At 30.3% G+C, this 17878-nt stretch overlaps 8 protein-coding genes across 8 annotated transcripts; 5 read left to right on the top strand and 3 right to left on the bottom strand.

The window, feature by feature from the left end:
- Positions 1-533: 533 nt before the first annotated feature.
- Positions 534-5093, top strand: LOC124492220 (uncharacterized). The gene is made up of 6 exons (XM_047055056.2): positions 534-2756; positions 2834-3689; positions 3788-4021; positions 4094-4281; positions 4366-4490; positions 4544-5093. Exons 1-6 carry the CDS (start codon positions 2704-2706, stop codon positions 4789-4791), a joined length of 1704 nt encoding a protein of 567 aa, XP_046911012.2. The 5' UTR covers positions 534-2703; the 3' UTR covers positions 4792-5093.
- Positions 5094-5155: 62 nt separating this feature from the next.
- Positions 5156-7883, top strand: Cog7 (conserved oligomeric Golgi complex subunit 7). Its single transcript, XM_047056246.2, has 2 exons — positions 5156-5260; positions 5317-7883. The coding sequence occupies exons 1-2, from the start codon at positions 5249-5251 to the stop codon at positions 7657-7659; spliced, it is 2355 nt and encodes a 784-aa protein (XP_046912202.2). The 5' UTR covers positions 5156-5248; the 3' UTR covers positions 7660-7883.
- On the bottom strand, positions 7649-16416 carry Vps4 (vacuolar protein sorting 4). The gene is made up of 6 exons (XM_075733590.1): positions 16357-16416; positions 15591-16292; positions 9341-9452; positions 9189-9284; positions 8334-9154; positions 7649-8268 (listed from the first exon to the last, which is right to left on the bottom strand). The coding sequence occupies exons 2-6, from the start codon at positions 16281-16283 to the stop codon at positions 8026-8028; spliced, it is 1965 nt and encodes a 654-aa protein (XP_075589705.1). The 5' UTR covers positions 16284-16292; positions 16357-16416; the 3' UTR covers positions 7649-8025.
- Positions 9561-11823, top strand: LOC124491522 (uncharacterized). Its single transcript, XM_047054180.2, has 2 exons — positions 9561-10852; positions 10925-11823. Exons 1-2 carry the CDS (start codon positions 10808-10810, stop codon positions 11648-11650), a joined length of 771 nt encoding a protein of 256 aa, XP_046910136.2. The 5' UTR covers positions 9561-10807; the 3' UTR covers positions 11651-11823.
- LOC124491514 (uncharacterized) lies at positions 11784-13959 on the bottom strand. The gene is made up of 2 exons (XM_047054172.2): positions 13234-13959; positions 11784-13167 (listed from the first exon to the last, which is right to left on the bottom strand). Exons 1-2 carry the CDS (start codon positions 13642-13644, stop codon positions 12037-12039), a joined length of 1542 nt encoding a protein of 513 aa, XP_046910128.2. The 5' UTR covers positions 13645-13959; the 3' UTR covers positions 11784-12036.
- On the top strand, positions 13949-15423 carry LOC124491519 (leukocyte receptor cluster member 1 homolog). Its single transcript, XM_047054176.2, has one exon. It carries the CDS (start codon positions 14070-14072, stop codon positions 14934-14936), a length of 867 nt encoding a protein of 288 aa, XP_046910132.1. The 5' UTR covers positions 13949-14069; the 3' UTR covers positions 14937-15423.
- A 62-nt stretch (positions 16417-16478) lies between the features above and the next one.
- RpL27A (ribosomal protein L27A) lies at positions 16479-17438 on the top strand. The gene is made up of 4 exons (XM_047054183.2): positions 16479-16586; positions 16652-16791; positions 16856-17036; positions 17257-17438. Exons 1-4 carry the CDS (start codon positions 16584-16586, stop codon positions 17383-17385), a joined length of 453 nt encoding a protein of 150 aa, XP_046910139.1. The 5' UTR covers positions 16479-16583; the 3' UTR covers positions 17386-17438.
- On the bottom strand, positions 17408-17875 carry Polr2L (DNA-directed RNA polymerases I, II, and III subunit Rpb10). Its single transcript, XM_075733623.1, has 2 exons — positions 17653-17875; positions 17408-17583 (listed from the first exon to the last, which is right to left on the bottom strand). Exons 1-2 carry the CDS (start codon positions 17745-17747, stop codon positions 17472-17474), a joined length of 207 nt encoding a protein of 68 aa, XP_075589738.1. The 5' UTR covers positions 17748-17875; the 3' UTR covers positions 17408-17471.
- Positions 17876-17878: the final 3 nt, after the last annotated feature.

The raw sequence follows: 17878 nt of genomic DNA, 5'->3' as shown, positions 1-17878 counted from the left end.
TAATTTGTTTTTTTTTTGAAGAATCTCTCATTGGATGAAATAAATTCTTCCGCAAATAGAATTTTTCATTATGTTTTTTTTTTGTTTGTTTCTAAAGGTTTTTATTTGCTTTTTTTGAATGCCATCAGAATCCTATTTTCTTATACGACATTTATGTTTCTAAAACAATTCTGTAAGCTCTATATTTCGACAACTAGCAAAGAAAAAAGTCTCGAATCTCAGCATACATACATACACACACACACACACACACACTCATACACCGAGAATAATGCATACAGAATGTGGAAGAGACCTAGAAAAAAAAGAGTCTATTATATAGAAGAATATTCTGTTCACATTTTGTGTGTATAGATTTTGTTTGGGTTGAATCGAATCGAATGAATGGATGAATGAATTCGAATGAATATGTTAAAATGAATAGATCATTCATTCAAATATTCTATGATGATGGTTGGTTTGTTTGTTTTCATTATTATTATTATTTGAGCTCACCAACCAGCCAACCAGCCAACCAACCACCACCACCACCACCACCAACGACAAAAAACATAATCATAATCTTTGATTATATATCGCATATATAAGAAAATATCAAATCATCATGGGATGCGGCTAAAATAAAAAACAAAAAAAAAGTTTTTTTTATCCGATTCTGAATATAATAAATCCAGTTAGTGTGTGTGTGTGTGTGTGTCGGTGGCATCATTTGATTCTGCATGCTGAGTTCATTCTATTATTAATTGATGCAAAAAAAAACATCCACCAAGTGAATGAATAAATCGATGGAAAAAAATGATATTCTTGATTAGAGTGTTTTTGTTGTTTTTGTTGTTGTTTGGTTATTTGTCTGTGAAAATTTTCTCGGAAATTTTTCAATTGTTTTTCATTCGATTAATTTGAAAATTCCCATTTCATTTGTTTTTCATCATCATCATCATGTGATGATTTTATTTTTTTTTGTTTGAAAAATTTTTCTTATCTGTTCCCTCTCAAAAAAATGGACAAACATGATTAATCTTAATTAGAAACGAAAAGTTTTTCTTTTTTTTCTGATCAACAAAGATATTGAAACAGCAAACGGCCAAAATAAAAATGAAACAAAATTTAATGTTCGACCTCAAATGAAATGTTGAACACACTTATAAAAGCTCAAAAACAAGTTCATCTAATTGGATCACTCGATTCATTCGAAACAATTTGTTCGGGTCAAATCATAATCATCATTTTGTATTATAAACAACAACATCTTCATCATCATCATCATCATCATTTAATGACCCTTCTTTTCAAATGAAAACGAAAACAAAAAAAAAATTATCAAGCCATCCAATGCGATTGGTTCTATGATTGATCAAAAATTGATCTATTAAATTGTTTATAATTATCGTATATGAATAAATTATATACAGTCACAATGACAACAACAACGACGACGACGACAACAACAACAACAAGTAGCAGCCATCGACAATGATAATGTTGATGATCTTGATCATACAAACATACATATACACACGCACACATCAATGCCATTGATGATGGATAATCAATCAATCTAATCGTTGAATTCAAAATCATGAAAAATTGAGAAAAAAAATTTTTTTTTAGTAACGAAAAATGAAAATATTTTCTCAACCAAACAAACAAAAAAAACGTTCGAATTTTCATTATTCTTTTTCGGTTTTTTTTAACAAATCATCTCCATCTTCTATGTTCGTTGGTGTGTGATAAATTCATAAAGTCATGATGTATCATCACAACCACAGCATACATTTATAAACATAAAGAGAAATTGTGAAACAAAAAAAAAATATATATTGATGCAGCTGAATATATGACGTCGACATCATTATCATCATCATCGTCGACAATAACAACATTTATTCGTTCATCGCTGTGTTCGTTTTTTGTAATTTGTATACATTCAACGAATACCAACTTGTTGATGGTCATTTTTTTTCAAAAAAAAAATCCAATTCTCATTAATAATCATCAATAGACCAGAATTCATAATTTATTTTCCAAGTTTTTTTTGTGATTCGATAATGAACGAATCGAATCTTTTTTTTACTATCTAGTCGTTTGTTTGTTTGTTTGTTTTTTGTGTTTGTGCAATACTATGGTGTGAATTAGGCAAAGAATTTCCGAGTTTAGGAAAGAATTTTCTAAATTTAAAACATTCATTCATCATCTTTTGGTTTTACGTGCTTTTTCTTTTTTTTCCTATGAATTCTGATTCTCTTTTATTCTTGCACATCTTTGACATCATCATCATCGTCATCATCATCATCGTGGTTGTTGTTGAATGTCTATACTCATTGTAAGGTTGATGATGATTTTCCTCATATTTTAAAATGACTTTTGCCATTCATCTTCTTCTTTTTTCATACAAACATAATGATGAGGATTCTTTATGAATAAAATATAGAATTTTTTTTTCAAGATTTATTCAAAAACACACACCAAGACACAAATACTAAAATACAAATGATGCTTTGATATGTTTTTTTTCCCATAATCTTCAATGCAAATTTTATTCATGTGTTTGTGTGTGTGTGTGTGTGTGATATCTGAATCAATTGTTTTTTGAATCCTGGATTTCCTGGGTTTCTTTTCGTTTTTTTTTCGTGTCTTGTATTTGATTCCAACAAATATTTTTGAAATTTTTTTTTCACTTGAAGAAAAAACATTTCTAAAAAAATGGGAAACACATGTGCATCAATTAAAAAATCTTCAAAACAATCACAACAAAGGTAAATGTTAATAAATTGATCATTATTGATGATGGAAATTTCAATTTGTTTGTTCAATTTTTTTTCGAAAATTCTAGCGAAAGAAAAGTTTCAGCTGAAAGTATACCGTATGGAACTGAACAGGCAGGTGAAACAACAACAACAACTACCGCAACTGCAACGTCAACAACACAAACTGCCACGAAAATTACCACAAGCACAATATCAACAACAACAACTAAAACCACAACCACCACTGCCAATGCTCAAGTCCATAAAGATACTCAACCAGTAAATCAATCAGTAGAAATTCGTCCTAATAATGAAATTCTGGATAAGACGACCAATATTGGTACAATAGCACCAGTAACAACAACAACAGCCAATACGATAACAGCACCATCACCTGATCCTATATCATTATCACCAATACCAACTGCCTCAACACCATCACCATATTCATCAAGTAGATATTCATCAATGAGTGGTGGCCATCAATCGTATACGAACATATCGCCAATAAGCGGACACATCGATCTAAGTCAATATTCGGAATCAATACGTGCCGATTCATTTACACAATTATTTCATCTTCGATGTGATCAAACAACAACATTGAATAAAGAACAAATTGGTTTAGAAGATTTCTATCTGATTGCATTAAGTACAGAATCTGATGAGATTGTTGTATGGAATATTTATCAACAGAAACCAACACGTACATTGAAAAGTATACCAAAGCCAAGAGCTATACGAATGGTTGATCAATTATGTACGGTTGTATTATGTAATCGTGAACTAACTTTATATGATCTCAATAAGGCAAAATTGATTACTAAGCTCAAGGGTGTGATGAATCAAAAAATGCCATACTATGGTCTTCATAATAGTAAATATGTCGTAGCATTATCACGTAATCGAATGTATGTCAACATGATTAATCTTGATACAGGGGTGAGTATTATTATTATTATGAAAAAGAAAAAAAAACATTTAATGACTATAATTTATCTTTTATTCTCTGTCTTTATCTTTATTGTACTGTATTTTAGGATTTGGAAACGACATTTAAAGCTGGTGAAGATCGATTCCTAAATAGTCTACTTACCTCAGCGAATGGAAAAATATGTGTATGTGGTGATGAAACACAGAAACCATTTCCCTTATTAGTTTGGGATCTATCCAATCGAAAATTACTGTATGATTTGCGAATACCACATCATGAATTCATTACTAGGTTATCCGCTATCAGTGATGATGGCCATTATGTTGTATCCGTATGTCAGGTATGATTCATTACCTAACTTGATAATTTAAATTTGAAATTTTATTCATTGATTTTCGTTGTTTTTCAATAGGAATGTAATACTTCGGCAACAAATTTTCTAATAGTCTATGATCTCCAAAGTGGTACATTATTTAAAAAATGGAAACCCGAACATGATTCAGTATCTGTTGCAATTTCTACTCAATGCGGTGGATGTGTTATAAATGGCACTAAAAATAACGATGTACTAGTCTGGGATCTTTCCACCGGTAATATTAAGTAAGTGTGAATCAGAATGAATGAATTGATCAATTATCATTAATATTTTTTTTAACATAATAAACAAACAAACAAAAAAACTAGATACACATTGTCAGGCCATACTGCACCACCGGATCTATTGGATCCAGCACCAAAATCCAATGTATTTCTTTCTTATAATTCTAGTCGCCAAGATACACAATTAAGAATTTGGTCGCTTGAAAACGGTAATTAATAAATAACATTTTCCATTCAAAATTGATTAATATTTCAATATTAGGTAATTGTCTGTGGACATTTACACCGGATAAAGATATTAGTTGCTGTACACTTACACCGAACGGCATGGGAATCGTTTATGGATATGTGGGTGAAAAAAATCTACATCTAGCCATAAATGAAGATCCAAATAAAAGCGACGATGATAATACAAAAACAAATCAATTATACATTGAAGAAATGTGTTCAAAAATTATTCCTTATGGTGACAAAGAACTTGATGGCCATGAAATTGATCTCAATTCTTAATACATACACACACACACACGACACTATTCATAATTATTTCTTTTTGATTCCCCATACACACACAAACACAAAATCATTATGACGAAATCCAATTTTTTCCCTTTTTTTTGTAAATTTGTGTGATTTTTTTTCCGCTGGCGGAAATATATTATATATTATTATTATTACTGTCATTATTTAGAAGATTATTTAAAAAATTCGAATCGATGATCATTCATATTTATAATGTTAAAAAAAATCAACACCATTATCATCCAAAAAATTATTGAAATAAATTCATTATTCGATTATTTGATTTTATATAATTTTTATACTTTTCCAATGGTTCGAATCTACCGCCATTATCGCGATACAATCGATTTTCTTTTTTCGTTATACATGATCATGTTTTTTTTTGATGAGACACATAAACGATAAAAATATTCCATGAACCGGTGTTTTTTTTTAACATCAAACAATGGATAATATCGTAAGTTTTATTTATTTATAAATTGTTTTTTTTAAATTAAATTTAAAAATTTCAAGGATTTTTCTGCCTTCTCAAAAGATGCATTCGATCCGGTTGTATGGCTTAATTCGATATTTTCATCAACCGATCATAATGATAATGATAATGATTCATCAACCGTTATGGACAAAAAATCGATAGCCAACAATCTTGTCTTTAAATTACAGCTCATGGTGGAAGAGACAAATCATTCATTGCAGGAAATCTCACAACGTATGTCATTATCGATGCCAAAAGTGATGGATGAAGCTGATGCTTTGAATCAAGAAGTGAAAGAACTTCGTGATCAAATTGTTGATGTTCGTACGAAATTAATCTGTTCAGAACAACAACATGCTGATGTACTTGAATCGTTGATGAAAATGGATAACGCTAAACGACAGCTTCAAGATTTATATCAAGCATTACAAGAAGCTAATAATTGGTCCGTTTTATCCATGGATGTTGATGAGGTTTTCGAAACCGGTGATATTGAACAAATATCAATGAAAATTTCAAGTATGCAAAAAAGTTTAGAATTACTATCTTTAAGTAGTTCGGATGGTAGCCAGCTAACGGATAAAATAGAAATAATGGAAAATCTGAAAGATAGATTTGAAAAACTTGTTGAACCAATGTTAATGGATGCATTTGCAAAATCATCCGAATCATCGATTGAATTTTTTTCCAATCTATTCAAAGAATTTCGACGATCAGATCGATTAATTAAATATTATCATTCATGTTTACGTGATGAATTATTGAAAGAATGGTCTACACAAGTTAAATTGGATAGCGAAGGTACCGTATTGGATAAATTAAATTTTCTTTATGATCGAATCAATATGATATGGAAAATTCAGATGAATTTCTGTATGAAAGTTATCTATCCAGAAGATTTTGGAATGTCTTTACAAATTCTTTGTGATATTTTCACCGATATAATCATGTCTCTTCAACCACCGATCGATACATTTATTCATCAATTTTTACATCAAACAAATGGTCAACGATTATATCGACAAAAATCATTGATTGAATTGAAACAATTTACGAATAGTTTTGTTAGAAATCTTGAACAAAATATTTGCTCTCAATATTCAGCCGATGAAGAACATATGAATGAATCACACACGAACAAAATTAAATCATTGGACATTTTTCTTCGAACCATTTATCAACCATTTGCCAAGCTAAACGAATCATTTGTATTGTATGAAAAAGAACGAATGGATGATGAATTCGATAATATGCATGCAGAATACGAAGATTTAATCAATAGTCATTGTGTATTGAAATTATTTTCATTAGTTCGTGATTCATATAAACTTTATTCCGAATATGTTGAAACATATCCATTGTTGATTGTTGAAGATGTTATCGAAGATTTGTTGTTGAAATATCTCAATTCTACGAGCAATAAAAAACAATGGCTACTACCTGACATTGATGACACGAAAAAAACAAACACTACATCGATTCAGCCAAATTGGTCTTGTTTACAAAAAACATTATTCAAATTTCAAACATACGGTGATTTTGTCAATCAATTTCATGGATTTCTACAACAAATTCATTCCAATTTTCTGGAATATCAAAAAAATTACCATCAACAACAGCAACGACAATCACATGTGATAAGTCCATTTCGTCGATATGATTTATTCATATTGAATCTAGATTACAACACTGAATTTCGTGATCGTATAGAGAATTTTATTCAAACACCATCAACACTTATGAATCAGGTGCTCAATGAATGTATCGATCTGATCAAAATTAATGCAAAAGATATTGATCAAGCAATGTTCAATTATGTACAGATTCAATTGAACAATTTTGATATTTTTATTGAAAAATCTCTAGCCGAACATGATACCGTCGACAATATTGAATTGGATGAATCGACAACATATACACCAAACGAATATGTAACTCAAATTGGACAATATCTGCTGTTGTTGCCTCAACATCTAGAACCGTTCAATTTAAATGAAAATTCATCATTCAAAGTAGCTCTACAATATTGTACAGATATTTTTCGATCTTCACCAAATGAATCGATAGCTCCTACTGAATTGTTATTAGAATTTGTTCAACGAAAAACAATACAATCATTTTTGGATCATATTCAAAATATATCGATGACAATCAAATCAAAACGTATTGGTAAATTACCCGTTAGGATTCGTAAACAAATAGCCATCGATGTTTCTTATTTATTAGCCGTGTGTGAAGATCTTGGCCTCATTAATCCACCTGAAGCTGTCATTTGTATACGAATATTAAATCAACAACCAGAATTTGAATGGTCCGTATTGAAAAAAGAAAATCCAATTTATCAAAAATTAATCATAACATTGGAAGATATTTTGGCATGATTGAATTGAGACAAGTTTTGTTTTTATTGAGAAGGAAAAGTGGGGAAACAATAATTGGTAAAAACAAATAACAAATTTTTTTTTTAAATGAGTGTATGTTTACGTGAATGTTATGAGTGTGTGTGCAACTTGTCAAAAGATTTGTCAATATATTTTGTACTTATTAATGATGATTTTTAAAAATAAAAGTTTTAATCAACTAAATTCACAATCAAAAACAAAAATGAAGAATCAATGAAGCGGCGGAGGCGGCGACGACGACAACAATAAAAGGTATTATTATTATTAGTAAGTTTTTTCGATTTTTTTTCATTAAAAAATAAATCAATAAAATTTTATTATCGACTAAAACATGGGATTAATTAATTAACCTTCTTGACCGAAATCTTGCATAAAGTCTTGTAATTTATCAAGATCTGCTTCATTTACCGTTGGTTTAGCATTAGCCAATGATTTCAACATGTCAGACATTGATACAAGTGGTTCCAACAATTTATCGCTGGCTACATCAGTCCATGACATTTTTATAGCACCAGATTCTTCCGGTAGGCACGGTGTTAGAAGGTCGTTGACAATTTCGTTTGGATTCCTAGGGTTAGGTCCTCGACACTATAGTAAAAGGATAAAAAATGATTAATGATTCATTATCAAACCTAAAATTATGGAATACTAACTCTTTTAAAATGAGTGGCGCTTTGGACTTTACGAACAGGTTGCATCAAGGCATCACGAACAAGAACAGAAATATCGGCACCTGAAAACCTTTCAGTACGATCTGCTAATGCTCTTAGGTCTTGTTCGGACAATGAATTAGGAGTATCTCCAATATTCATCTTTAACATAACGTATCGTGCCTCTTCATCGGGCAATGGTATATAGATACGTTTTTCGAAACGTCTTCGAATGGCCGAATCAAGAACCCATGGTATATTAGTGGCTCCCAATACCAATATATTTTCCATGTCTTTACCGACACCTTGCATTTGAATAAGGAATTCGGTTTTTATACGACGTGCAGATTCAGATTCATTGTCAGAACGTGATGAACATAATGAATCAATTTCATCGATGAAAATAATACTAGGTTTATTTTCACGGGCTAATTCAAAAAGATTTTTGACCAATTTTTCCGATTCACCAAGCCATTTTGATACAAGATTTGAGGAGGAAACCGAAATGAAAGTCGAATTGCTAGCTTCAGTGGCGACAGCTTTAGCCAGATAAGATTTACCAGTACCAGGTGGTCCAAACAATAGGATGCCTTTCCATGGTTTACGTTTACCAGTGAATAGATTAGGAAATCTAATTGGCAATATCACAGCCTCTTTTAATGCTTCTTTAGCCATCTTTAAGCCAGCAACATCATCCCATCGTATGTTTGGTTTTTCAATGACCATTGCGCCTTCCAATTGAGCCATCAATTTTTTCTTCTCCTTATCCTCTTCTTTATCATCATCTTCATCTGAGTCATCTTTGGTTTTTGTACCATTTGTTGGATTATCTTTGACAGGTTTACTTTTCGATTTTTTATTCTTTAATATAATCATTCAATTTTTCTGCACGTTCAATGTATTGGAAAACTTTTTGTCGAATACTATCTTTGGCTTTATCTGTTTGAGCTTCATCTGTAATGGAAAACGATAAAAAAAACATTGACATGACACACTGGCAATGGACTTACATTTAATTGCATGCATAAAATATTCACATGCATGTTTGTATAATCGAAGTGCCTCTTCATAATTCTTGGCTTTATCTTCTTCTGTTGCTTGGGTCACCAGATCAATCGCTTTCTACATTTTTTTTTTTGTTCAATCAAGATTTATATAATGAAAAATAAATTGAATGAAAATGATAAAAATAATAATTTCAATTACCTGCAAAGTGGTCATAGCGTTCAATAATGAAAATGTTGATATTTTAAGAATTGAAAATAATCGTTTTAATTATTTTTAATGAATCAATTCAGAATACAACATCATCATTCAACAACAGAAAGACAATAACAATTGATTTCATAAAAAAAAACTTGCTCACAATAATACATTCAAATAGTACGTTACATCAGATAAACTTGACATTTTTAGATGCAATAAACTTAACATCATCATCATCATCATCATTAACAGAAAAAAATAATGAAGCCAATGATGGTCCGAAAATCTAAAAAGTATCAATTCCGGATTCTAATTGTCACAATAATAATAATACTTTGTTTATGGTGAGTTATCCAAAAGTTTTTTTTTGCATGTATAAGATCCAATAATTAAAGAAATCATCAAAATTTATAGAAATAAAAGTGAAAAAAATAAAGCAAAAGAAAATTATGTGTTGTTGTTTATATTGTGATGGTATGTGTGTATTTAAATGCGTTGTTGAATTTACGCATACAAATGTGGTGAAATTAATGCATGAGGTTAGCAAATGAATGGGTGTTTGTTTGTATTTCTGTATTGTTTTATGTGCATGTGGGTGTGCTTCACGATGTTGAAGAAATATTTTTATTTGAAAACGGTACATTCAAACAAACAAACAATCGATAGATTCGTCCTATTCGATTATCTATGTTGTATTTATACATATGTGTGTCTATCTACCCTAAAATCGTGACTATAGATATTTTTTCCCATAAAGTAATATAACGGCTATAACCCGCACTAATTAACTAAATTACTGTATGATGTATGACTATTTTTCAACTTTTTTTTCGTATAAGAACGTCTTATAGTCGTGATTTTAGGGTAATATCTCAAGCAATACACATACACACACATATTTAGTTGGCAGCAATCATCATATTTCCAATAAATATATTATTATTCACAATTTATATATCGTGTCGAACGAAAGAAAAATAAATTGATAATTTTTCGTTTTGCATCCTGTATTCATCATTATCATTATTCATATAATTATTTCATTCACCTGGTTTTGTGATATTTATAATCAAAATAGCTTTATTCAAGAAGAAATTCTAATGAAAAATTTTTCTGGATCTTCAGATGAGAGTATTGAATATTGAACGGTATTTTGAATGTAATTTTTTTAAACAAAATACAAAATGTTCTGCATCTAAAAATTGTTTAGAATTTTCTAAACTTTTTATATCACATTTATTTTGAGAAAAAACATTCAATTTTTTAAAAAAATGACCGACGATGTTTGTGAATCATGGGAAGATGTCGATGTCGATGTAAGTTTTTTTTGTTGCTCAATTAAAACCTGTAAAATTTTTCATTTTTTTATTGATTTATTATATTCGTAGAAAATTGTGATCAAACCCAATAAAAAGCCAACCTATTCGAGTATATTGGCAGCAAATACTAAAAATGAAATCGATTCAGGTGTTGGTACTTCTGCCACGGTTGCTACTGGCAATGTTACTTTTGCTGATAATTTTGAATCGCCTTTGAGCGTCAATAATCAAAACTTAAATGGCGAATCATCATCATCTTCTTCATTTCGAATCATACAACGTGTGTCCAACAATATCGATGATAATGATACAGATTCTCCATTCACAAATCAACCGAAAATTATCCTTGAAGATGATAATACTCGTACAAAATTTGTTAAAGGTTTACGTATATTGAATAGGCCAAATAAGAATTCTGATTCTGGAAAAAATGAGACCAAATCAAATGAAGCAGAAAATATACATGAAAAATTAAAGAAAAGTTTCAAAGAAAAACAAGCAGAATATGCTAAAGCAAGGCTGCGGATTCTGGGCGAAGTAATGCCCGATGAAGATTTAGTGTTCAACATGACTGCAGCGATAAATCTGAACAATAGCAGCGAACAAAATCAACAAACAACACAGCCAACAATGATGTCGGACGTTTTCAGCAATAATAACAATAATAATAAACAGCCATTATTGAATTTGATTCGTACAAATAATGACAATGATAATGAACGAATTATTCGACAACCATTAGGACCAGATGGTACTCGAGGTTTTCATCATCATCATCATCATGAAAAACAATAGAGAAAAAAGGGCTGAACGATTATATCGATTATATTTTGAGTGATTTTTTTTTTTGTATTTCTAAAAAAAAATTGAAATTTAAAATTCAAATCTATACTATATTATTTTTACTTATATCTAATTCACAAATATATTTTTTATTAATTAAATGATTTTATTATTATTATTATCAATCAACCACATTTTAAATTCGAAAAAAAATTGAAATAAAAAACAAAGAAATGAAAAATGTAATCTATTTGGCAGCAGCAAAAAAAAAAAAAAACATCGAGTTCAAATCTAAATTATACAATCACAGATATTTGTTGGATTATTCAATGATGATGATGATGATTTACGGTCGATATAATATAAGTAATTAAAGCTAAAAATATGGCTAACAAACACTAAACTTCATCATCATCGTCATCATCATTATTACCATTTTCGAATGTTTCATTCGATTTTTTTTCATCATCATCATCATCATTGTTATTGTTATTGTCCGTTTTTTCTTCACCATTCCCTTCATCTTGACTAATTGAATCATCGTGAACTTTTGCAATACTTTCTGAGGTATTATTATTATTTGTAGCTATATTATTTGTTGATGCAACAATGTTTGTAGTGGACGAACCAAGTCCAGTTGATTCAAAATCTAAATCATCGCTAAAAAATTGTCCAGGTTTTATACGATCATCAAATGAATCTTCTTCTTCCACATCTTCGGGTAGATAATCCATATAACGATGTTTATGGCTATTTGTAAAAGTATTCAATGTATCATTGAGTTCAGATTGTTGCATTATACTACTACTATGGCTAATTTTCAATGTATCGCAATCATCGTTTGTCGTTGCATTGGTTTTCGATAATGACGATGCCAATGGAAAATCTTTGTTCATTTGGAAAATTTCATCCTCATCTAACATGACTACTTGTGAGAAACGTTTTTTGTTCATAATTCTTTTGTCAAATAGTCTCTCATGATGACGGAATACGATTTTTGAATTTGATGAAAATTTTCCTAGGCTATGAATTTGATCGATATCATAATGTTTTTTCTGCTGATGTTGTTGTTGTGGTTGCACCATTGTGTATGAATGATGTGATTGAGCATTATGATGATGTTGATTCTCGGAATCACTACTGGAAGATTCAATATTTGATGGAATTGTCGTTTGATTTGTAGATGATTTAGCAATCAAATTATGGATTTTTCGTCGATGTTTTTTCCGATAATCAACACGACGATCTGAATTATATTGAATAGGATTATGTGTTGTCGGTTTTTTCCGATTATTAACTGCTGTATCATCTTCATATCGATACATATAACGCGATAATTCTTCATTCAAAAAATTCACTTCATTACCCAAACGTATTCGTTTCTCTTCGGATGTTTTTAGCTGATGTTCAAGTTTATTCATTCGAGAACGAAGTTGTTTCACTTCATCTCTTAATTTATTTTTTTCATCTCTTGTTATCCGCCATTTATTTCGCCAATACTCGGTACAATCACTCCAAAAACTTATTGACTGTTAGAGAGAAATATCAAAATTTCAAATTAATAAACAATAAATCATCAAAAATAAAAAGAAAACCTTTTCCATTTGAAACATTTGTTTTTTCGATTCCAACGCTTCTTTTTTGTAGGAATTCATCTCTTCAAAACCACGATTAGGATCTATGGCTCGATGTTTCACACCAGATGATGTTGTATGACTTTCAATCTGATTCTTTAGATTCGATATATACAGCTGTGAAAAATCATGATTTAAACTATGACTGTTTCGTTGTTCTTGTACAAGTTTTTTCAGATGTGGATCTTTCATTGGTACATTCATATGATTTATTGGCACATTGCTATGATGATTAGTGTTGTTGTTGTTTAGGCCATAATTTGGCGGTTTTATATGATTCACTATGATTGCATCCGATGCAAAATTAAAACCATCATTGTTAGATAATGTTGGTGCTGCATGTGATAAACGTTTTTCTTTGTTGCTTATCATTGTTTTTTTTTTGGTTAGGTAGTATTTACTTATGGATTAATACATGATTGATGAAAGGTTTTAAAATAATAAATAATTAAATTAAATTAAATACAAATGGAGATCATCTAGTCATCATTATCATCATTTTTTTGGCACATAAATGATTGATTATTGAAATTTTTGGTATGAAATGAAAACAAAAACAAAATATTTTCATCGGATAAGAAATATAGAATAATTATTAAAAATCAATTTGGCTCAAAAGATTCAAAGTAAAAAAAACCTGGCTCAATATGGATTGTAAATTTTATTCTTCCACAAACATTACAGGTATCGATATGGAACAATCGATACTTTGAAATAGGTCATCGTTTTATAATGATGAAATGTGTGTGTTGTGTTATTTTAATTTTCTCAGATGATGATATATTATTGTTTTGAAAATGAATATCTTGCCACATAAATCCTGGCATGTTCGTACCAAGAAAAATATTGCCCGTGTTCGTCGTGATGAGGAAAAAGCACGACTTGAAGAAGAAGAACTTCAACGACGAATTAGTTTGGCTGAACATGAAGCTCGAATTGATCATCTAAAACATAAACATGGTATTGAAACTAATGATAATAAACGAAAAAATGATACAAATACATCAGAAAAGTTTGATCTATTCAAAGATTTCAAAGATAAAATTTCTGAAGATTCAGGAAAAAAAGAAGAGAAAAAAGCTGAACAAGAAAAATGGGAAGTTCGAACCGGAATATTTAGCTATCTGGATGGCCGATATAAACATGAAAAAAATGCCAACGATGAATGGTATCTAAAATCACATGAAGAACGTATGAATATCAATGCCAAAAATGATGATACGATTAAAAATGCCAAAGATGAACGTAATAAACGAATGAATGATCCATTGGAAAATATGAAAAGCTATTTGTCAGTGATGAAAAAGAATGAAACATTCAACATGAATGAAGTTACCCATCCACCAAAAATCATTAAAGACGAGGACATAGATCTAGTGAGCTCAAATCATAAAAGAAAGAATAAAAAACGTAAAAAGCGTAAACATCGCCATTCATCATCATCATCATCATCTGATTCGGATTCAGATAATCAATGTAAAAAAATTTTATTACAAAAACTTCGAGCTGAACGTTTGGATCGTGAACGAAGAGAACGTGATCGTGCAATACAATTGATTCAAGGACCGTCGTCGTCTTCATCACGTTCCATAGCGAACAGTGATTTAAAGCAGAAATATAATTCACAATTCAATCCTCATTTAGCGAAGCAAAATTTTACTTGAAGAAATTATCATCCAATATTAATAATTTAATAAGAAAGTTGAAACAATTCAAAATGGAACACCAAAAATGGATCAAAGTTTTTTGTTTTTACCAAATGAAAATGAAGTATTGGCATTTGATGTCATTAGATTGTTGTTGTTGTTGCTGCTGTTGCCACCAAAATTGAACATTGAACTAGTAAACGATGTTGTTGGTTGTGGTTGTTGGCTGAAATTGGTAATGGTTGGCATTGCTGACGAAACGGGTGTTTGATGAACACCTGCCATATTGATTAAAATATTATTTGATTTGGCCAAAAATGGTGTCGGTCCATATGGATCGCTTGATGTTAGACGTTGTTGTTGTTGTTGTTGATTACGATTTGACATTTCTATATTATTACGATTAATCAATGCAATATCATTGCTTGAATCATTCGCTGCTTTTACACGTAATTTATTGGCATATTCATGTATTAAATAAACTTTCGATGCTAATGCAACAAAATTTTCATGTTGTTTTCGAATAATTTGATTGATTTCATCGGCCGTATATTGTTGTCGATCATTTGTCAATGCACAATGAGATTTTAATGTTTGAATTTGTTCAGAATATTCGGCCATTTGTTTCTTACAATTATCCAAAACTTCCATAAAATATTGATGTGTCTTGGCGTTGATGAAATTATTTTGTGCAATAACTTCGGCCGAATTAGATAATGGTAAATCAAGTCTTGAAATACGATATACCAATTCACCATTAGATAATAGATTATTCGTATCTTTTTTAAGAAATTCGATTGCTTTAGCATTCTTTTGTAATTGGATATCGATTTTGTTCATTTTAACTTTAAGTTCATCTTCAATGGTCGTACCGATCTCGAGTATTGAATCTTTATAGAAATGTCCATGTGCATTTTCATCGTGGATTTGTTTCTGTTTCTCTAGAAATTTTTTCATATTCTCAACAAGTGGGATGATTTCTGGTGGAACCAATTGGTCACGATATGATTTATTCTTGGCCACATTATCACCAACGTATTTTCCATTACTTGATGGAAGTGGTGCACCACCCAATCCAATCGAAGTTGTTGTCGATGTTGTTGCTACAGTTGTGGATGTCGATGCCGGAGTATTCAATGTTAATGTCAATGTTGGCTGTTGTGGCTGTATTGGACCACCGAATGTTCGTTTATTATTATTATTCGTAAAAGAATTGGCCGAATTAAACATTCCAAAACCTGTAACAGCAGCAGCTGTTGGTTGTTGTTGTGGCTGTTGGATTGTTCCAAATCCAGTGCTTGTTGCACCGAATGTCGGTGCGATGCCAAAGCCAGTGTTTGTTCCAGTCGTTTGTGAGGAAAACATTTTTAATCACTGATTGATTATGCAAATACAACGATATAAATTTTTTGTTAAAAGAATTTTTCATTCAAAATACCTGAAATGAAACAAATGAAAATTTTGAGCTTCAAGTTGTAGCAATGCGCATGTTCGTATTATAGTGTATATGAATGGCACATGAAAACTTGACATGTGCCTTCTCTCTCTCTCACACACACTCACACTTTACAGTTCAATGCTGTGCTTTGCTGTGCTGTTTTTCGTGTGTGGCAATTGAGTGTTCCTTTTTCCGCTTAACATTGTGTGTGTGACTTGTAAAAAAAAATGGTAAAAAATTTTTTATTTGGTTCCAAATTTTAATTTTTAATCAATTTTTTTACTAATTTATGTAGCCAACCAGATTTACTAAAACACGTAAACTTCGTGGCCATGTTTCACATGGTCATGGTCGTATTGGAAAACATCGTAAACATCCAGGTGGTCGTGGTAATGCTGGTGGTCTCACTCATCATCGAATCAATTTCGATAAATAGTAAGTTTTTGCTTCGTTCTTTGATTTTGAATTTAATCCCTATATTTTTCATCAATTAATCTAGCCATCCTGGTTACTTTGGCAAAGTTGGTATGAGGAATTTTCATGTGAAAAAGAATACATTGAAACATTATTGTCCAACTATAAATGTGGAAAATTTATGGTCATTATTGGGCAATGAAGCACGTGAACATTATGCTAAAGAAAAAAGTGGTAAAGCACCAGTGGTAAACCTTGTTAAACATGTAAGTTTTTTTTATATTTGATTCTGTAATTTTTTTCTTTGTTTTTGCCTCCGTGTTACCTGTTAATCGTTTTAAAACCAATGATTTTTGGGTGTCAAAAGGGGCATATATTAAAATATTCATGGCTTATTTTCGTATTAATTTTTTCAATACTTGACCATTTTAAATTGATCACAAGTTTTGAATGACATTTTTTTTATTCTTTTTAAATTTTCATTAGGGTTATTTCAAAGTTTTGGGCAAAGGAATTCTACCACAACAGCCAATCATTGTCAAGGCACGTTTTTTCAGTAAAAATGCAGAACAAAAAATTAAAGCTGTTGGTGGTGCTTGTATTTTGACTGCTTAAAAAATTTAAAATTTTAAAAAAATGAATAAAAAAGTTTTTTTTATTTAAAAAAATGTGTATTTTTATTTGATAAAATTAAATTAAAATTAAGATTTCTCTACAGGAGCATAATTGAGTAATTTTTCAATAAGATCAACATGACCAAGTAACATTCGACGGCAACAATATCGTTTCAGGCCAAGTGCATCCAAAGCATCGCTGATTGAAAATTGAATGAAAATTTGTAAGTTTTTTTCAAATTTATCATCATTATATCCAACATCTTACCCTTCAGTGTATTCGGCTTGAAGTAGATTAAGATATGGTTCCCATTTATTTCCAATTACTTTACCACAAGTGAAACAACGAATTGGGATGATCATTTTTTTATATGTATATATTCTTGATTTTAATCAAAATAAAACTATACCAAAAACTTTTTTTTTGTTGATTTTCGAATATAAAAATTGACTCAATTGACATGTGAGTGATGAAGACCATCAACAACAAAAAA

Source organism: Dermatophagoides farinae, chromosome 1 (assembly GCF_024713945.1).
Source record: "Dermatophagoides farinae isolate YC_2012a chromosome 1, ASM2471394v1, whole genome shotgun sequence".
Lineage (NCBI taxonomy): Eukaryota > Metazoa > Arthropoda > Arachnida > Sarcoptiformes > Pyroglyphidae > Dermatophagoides > Dermatophagoides farinae.
This window is presented reverse-complemented; position numbering and strand designations above follow the sequence as displayed.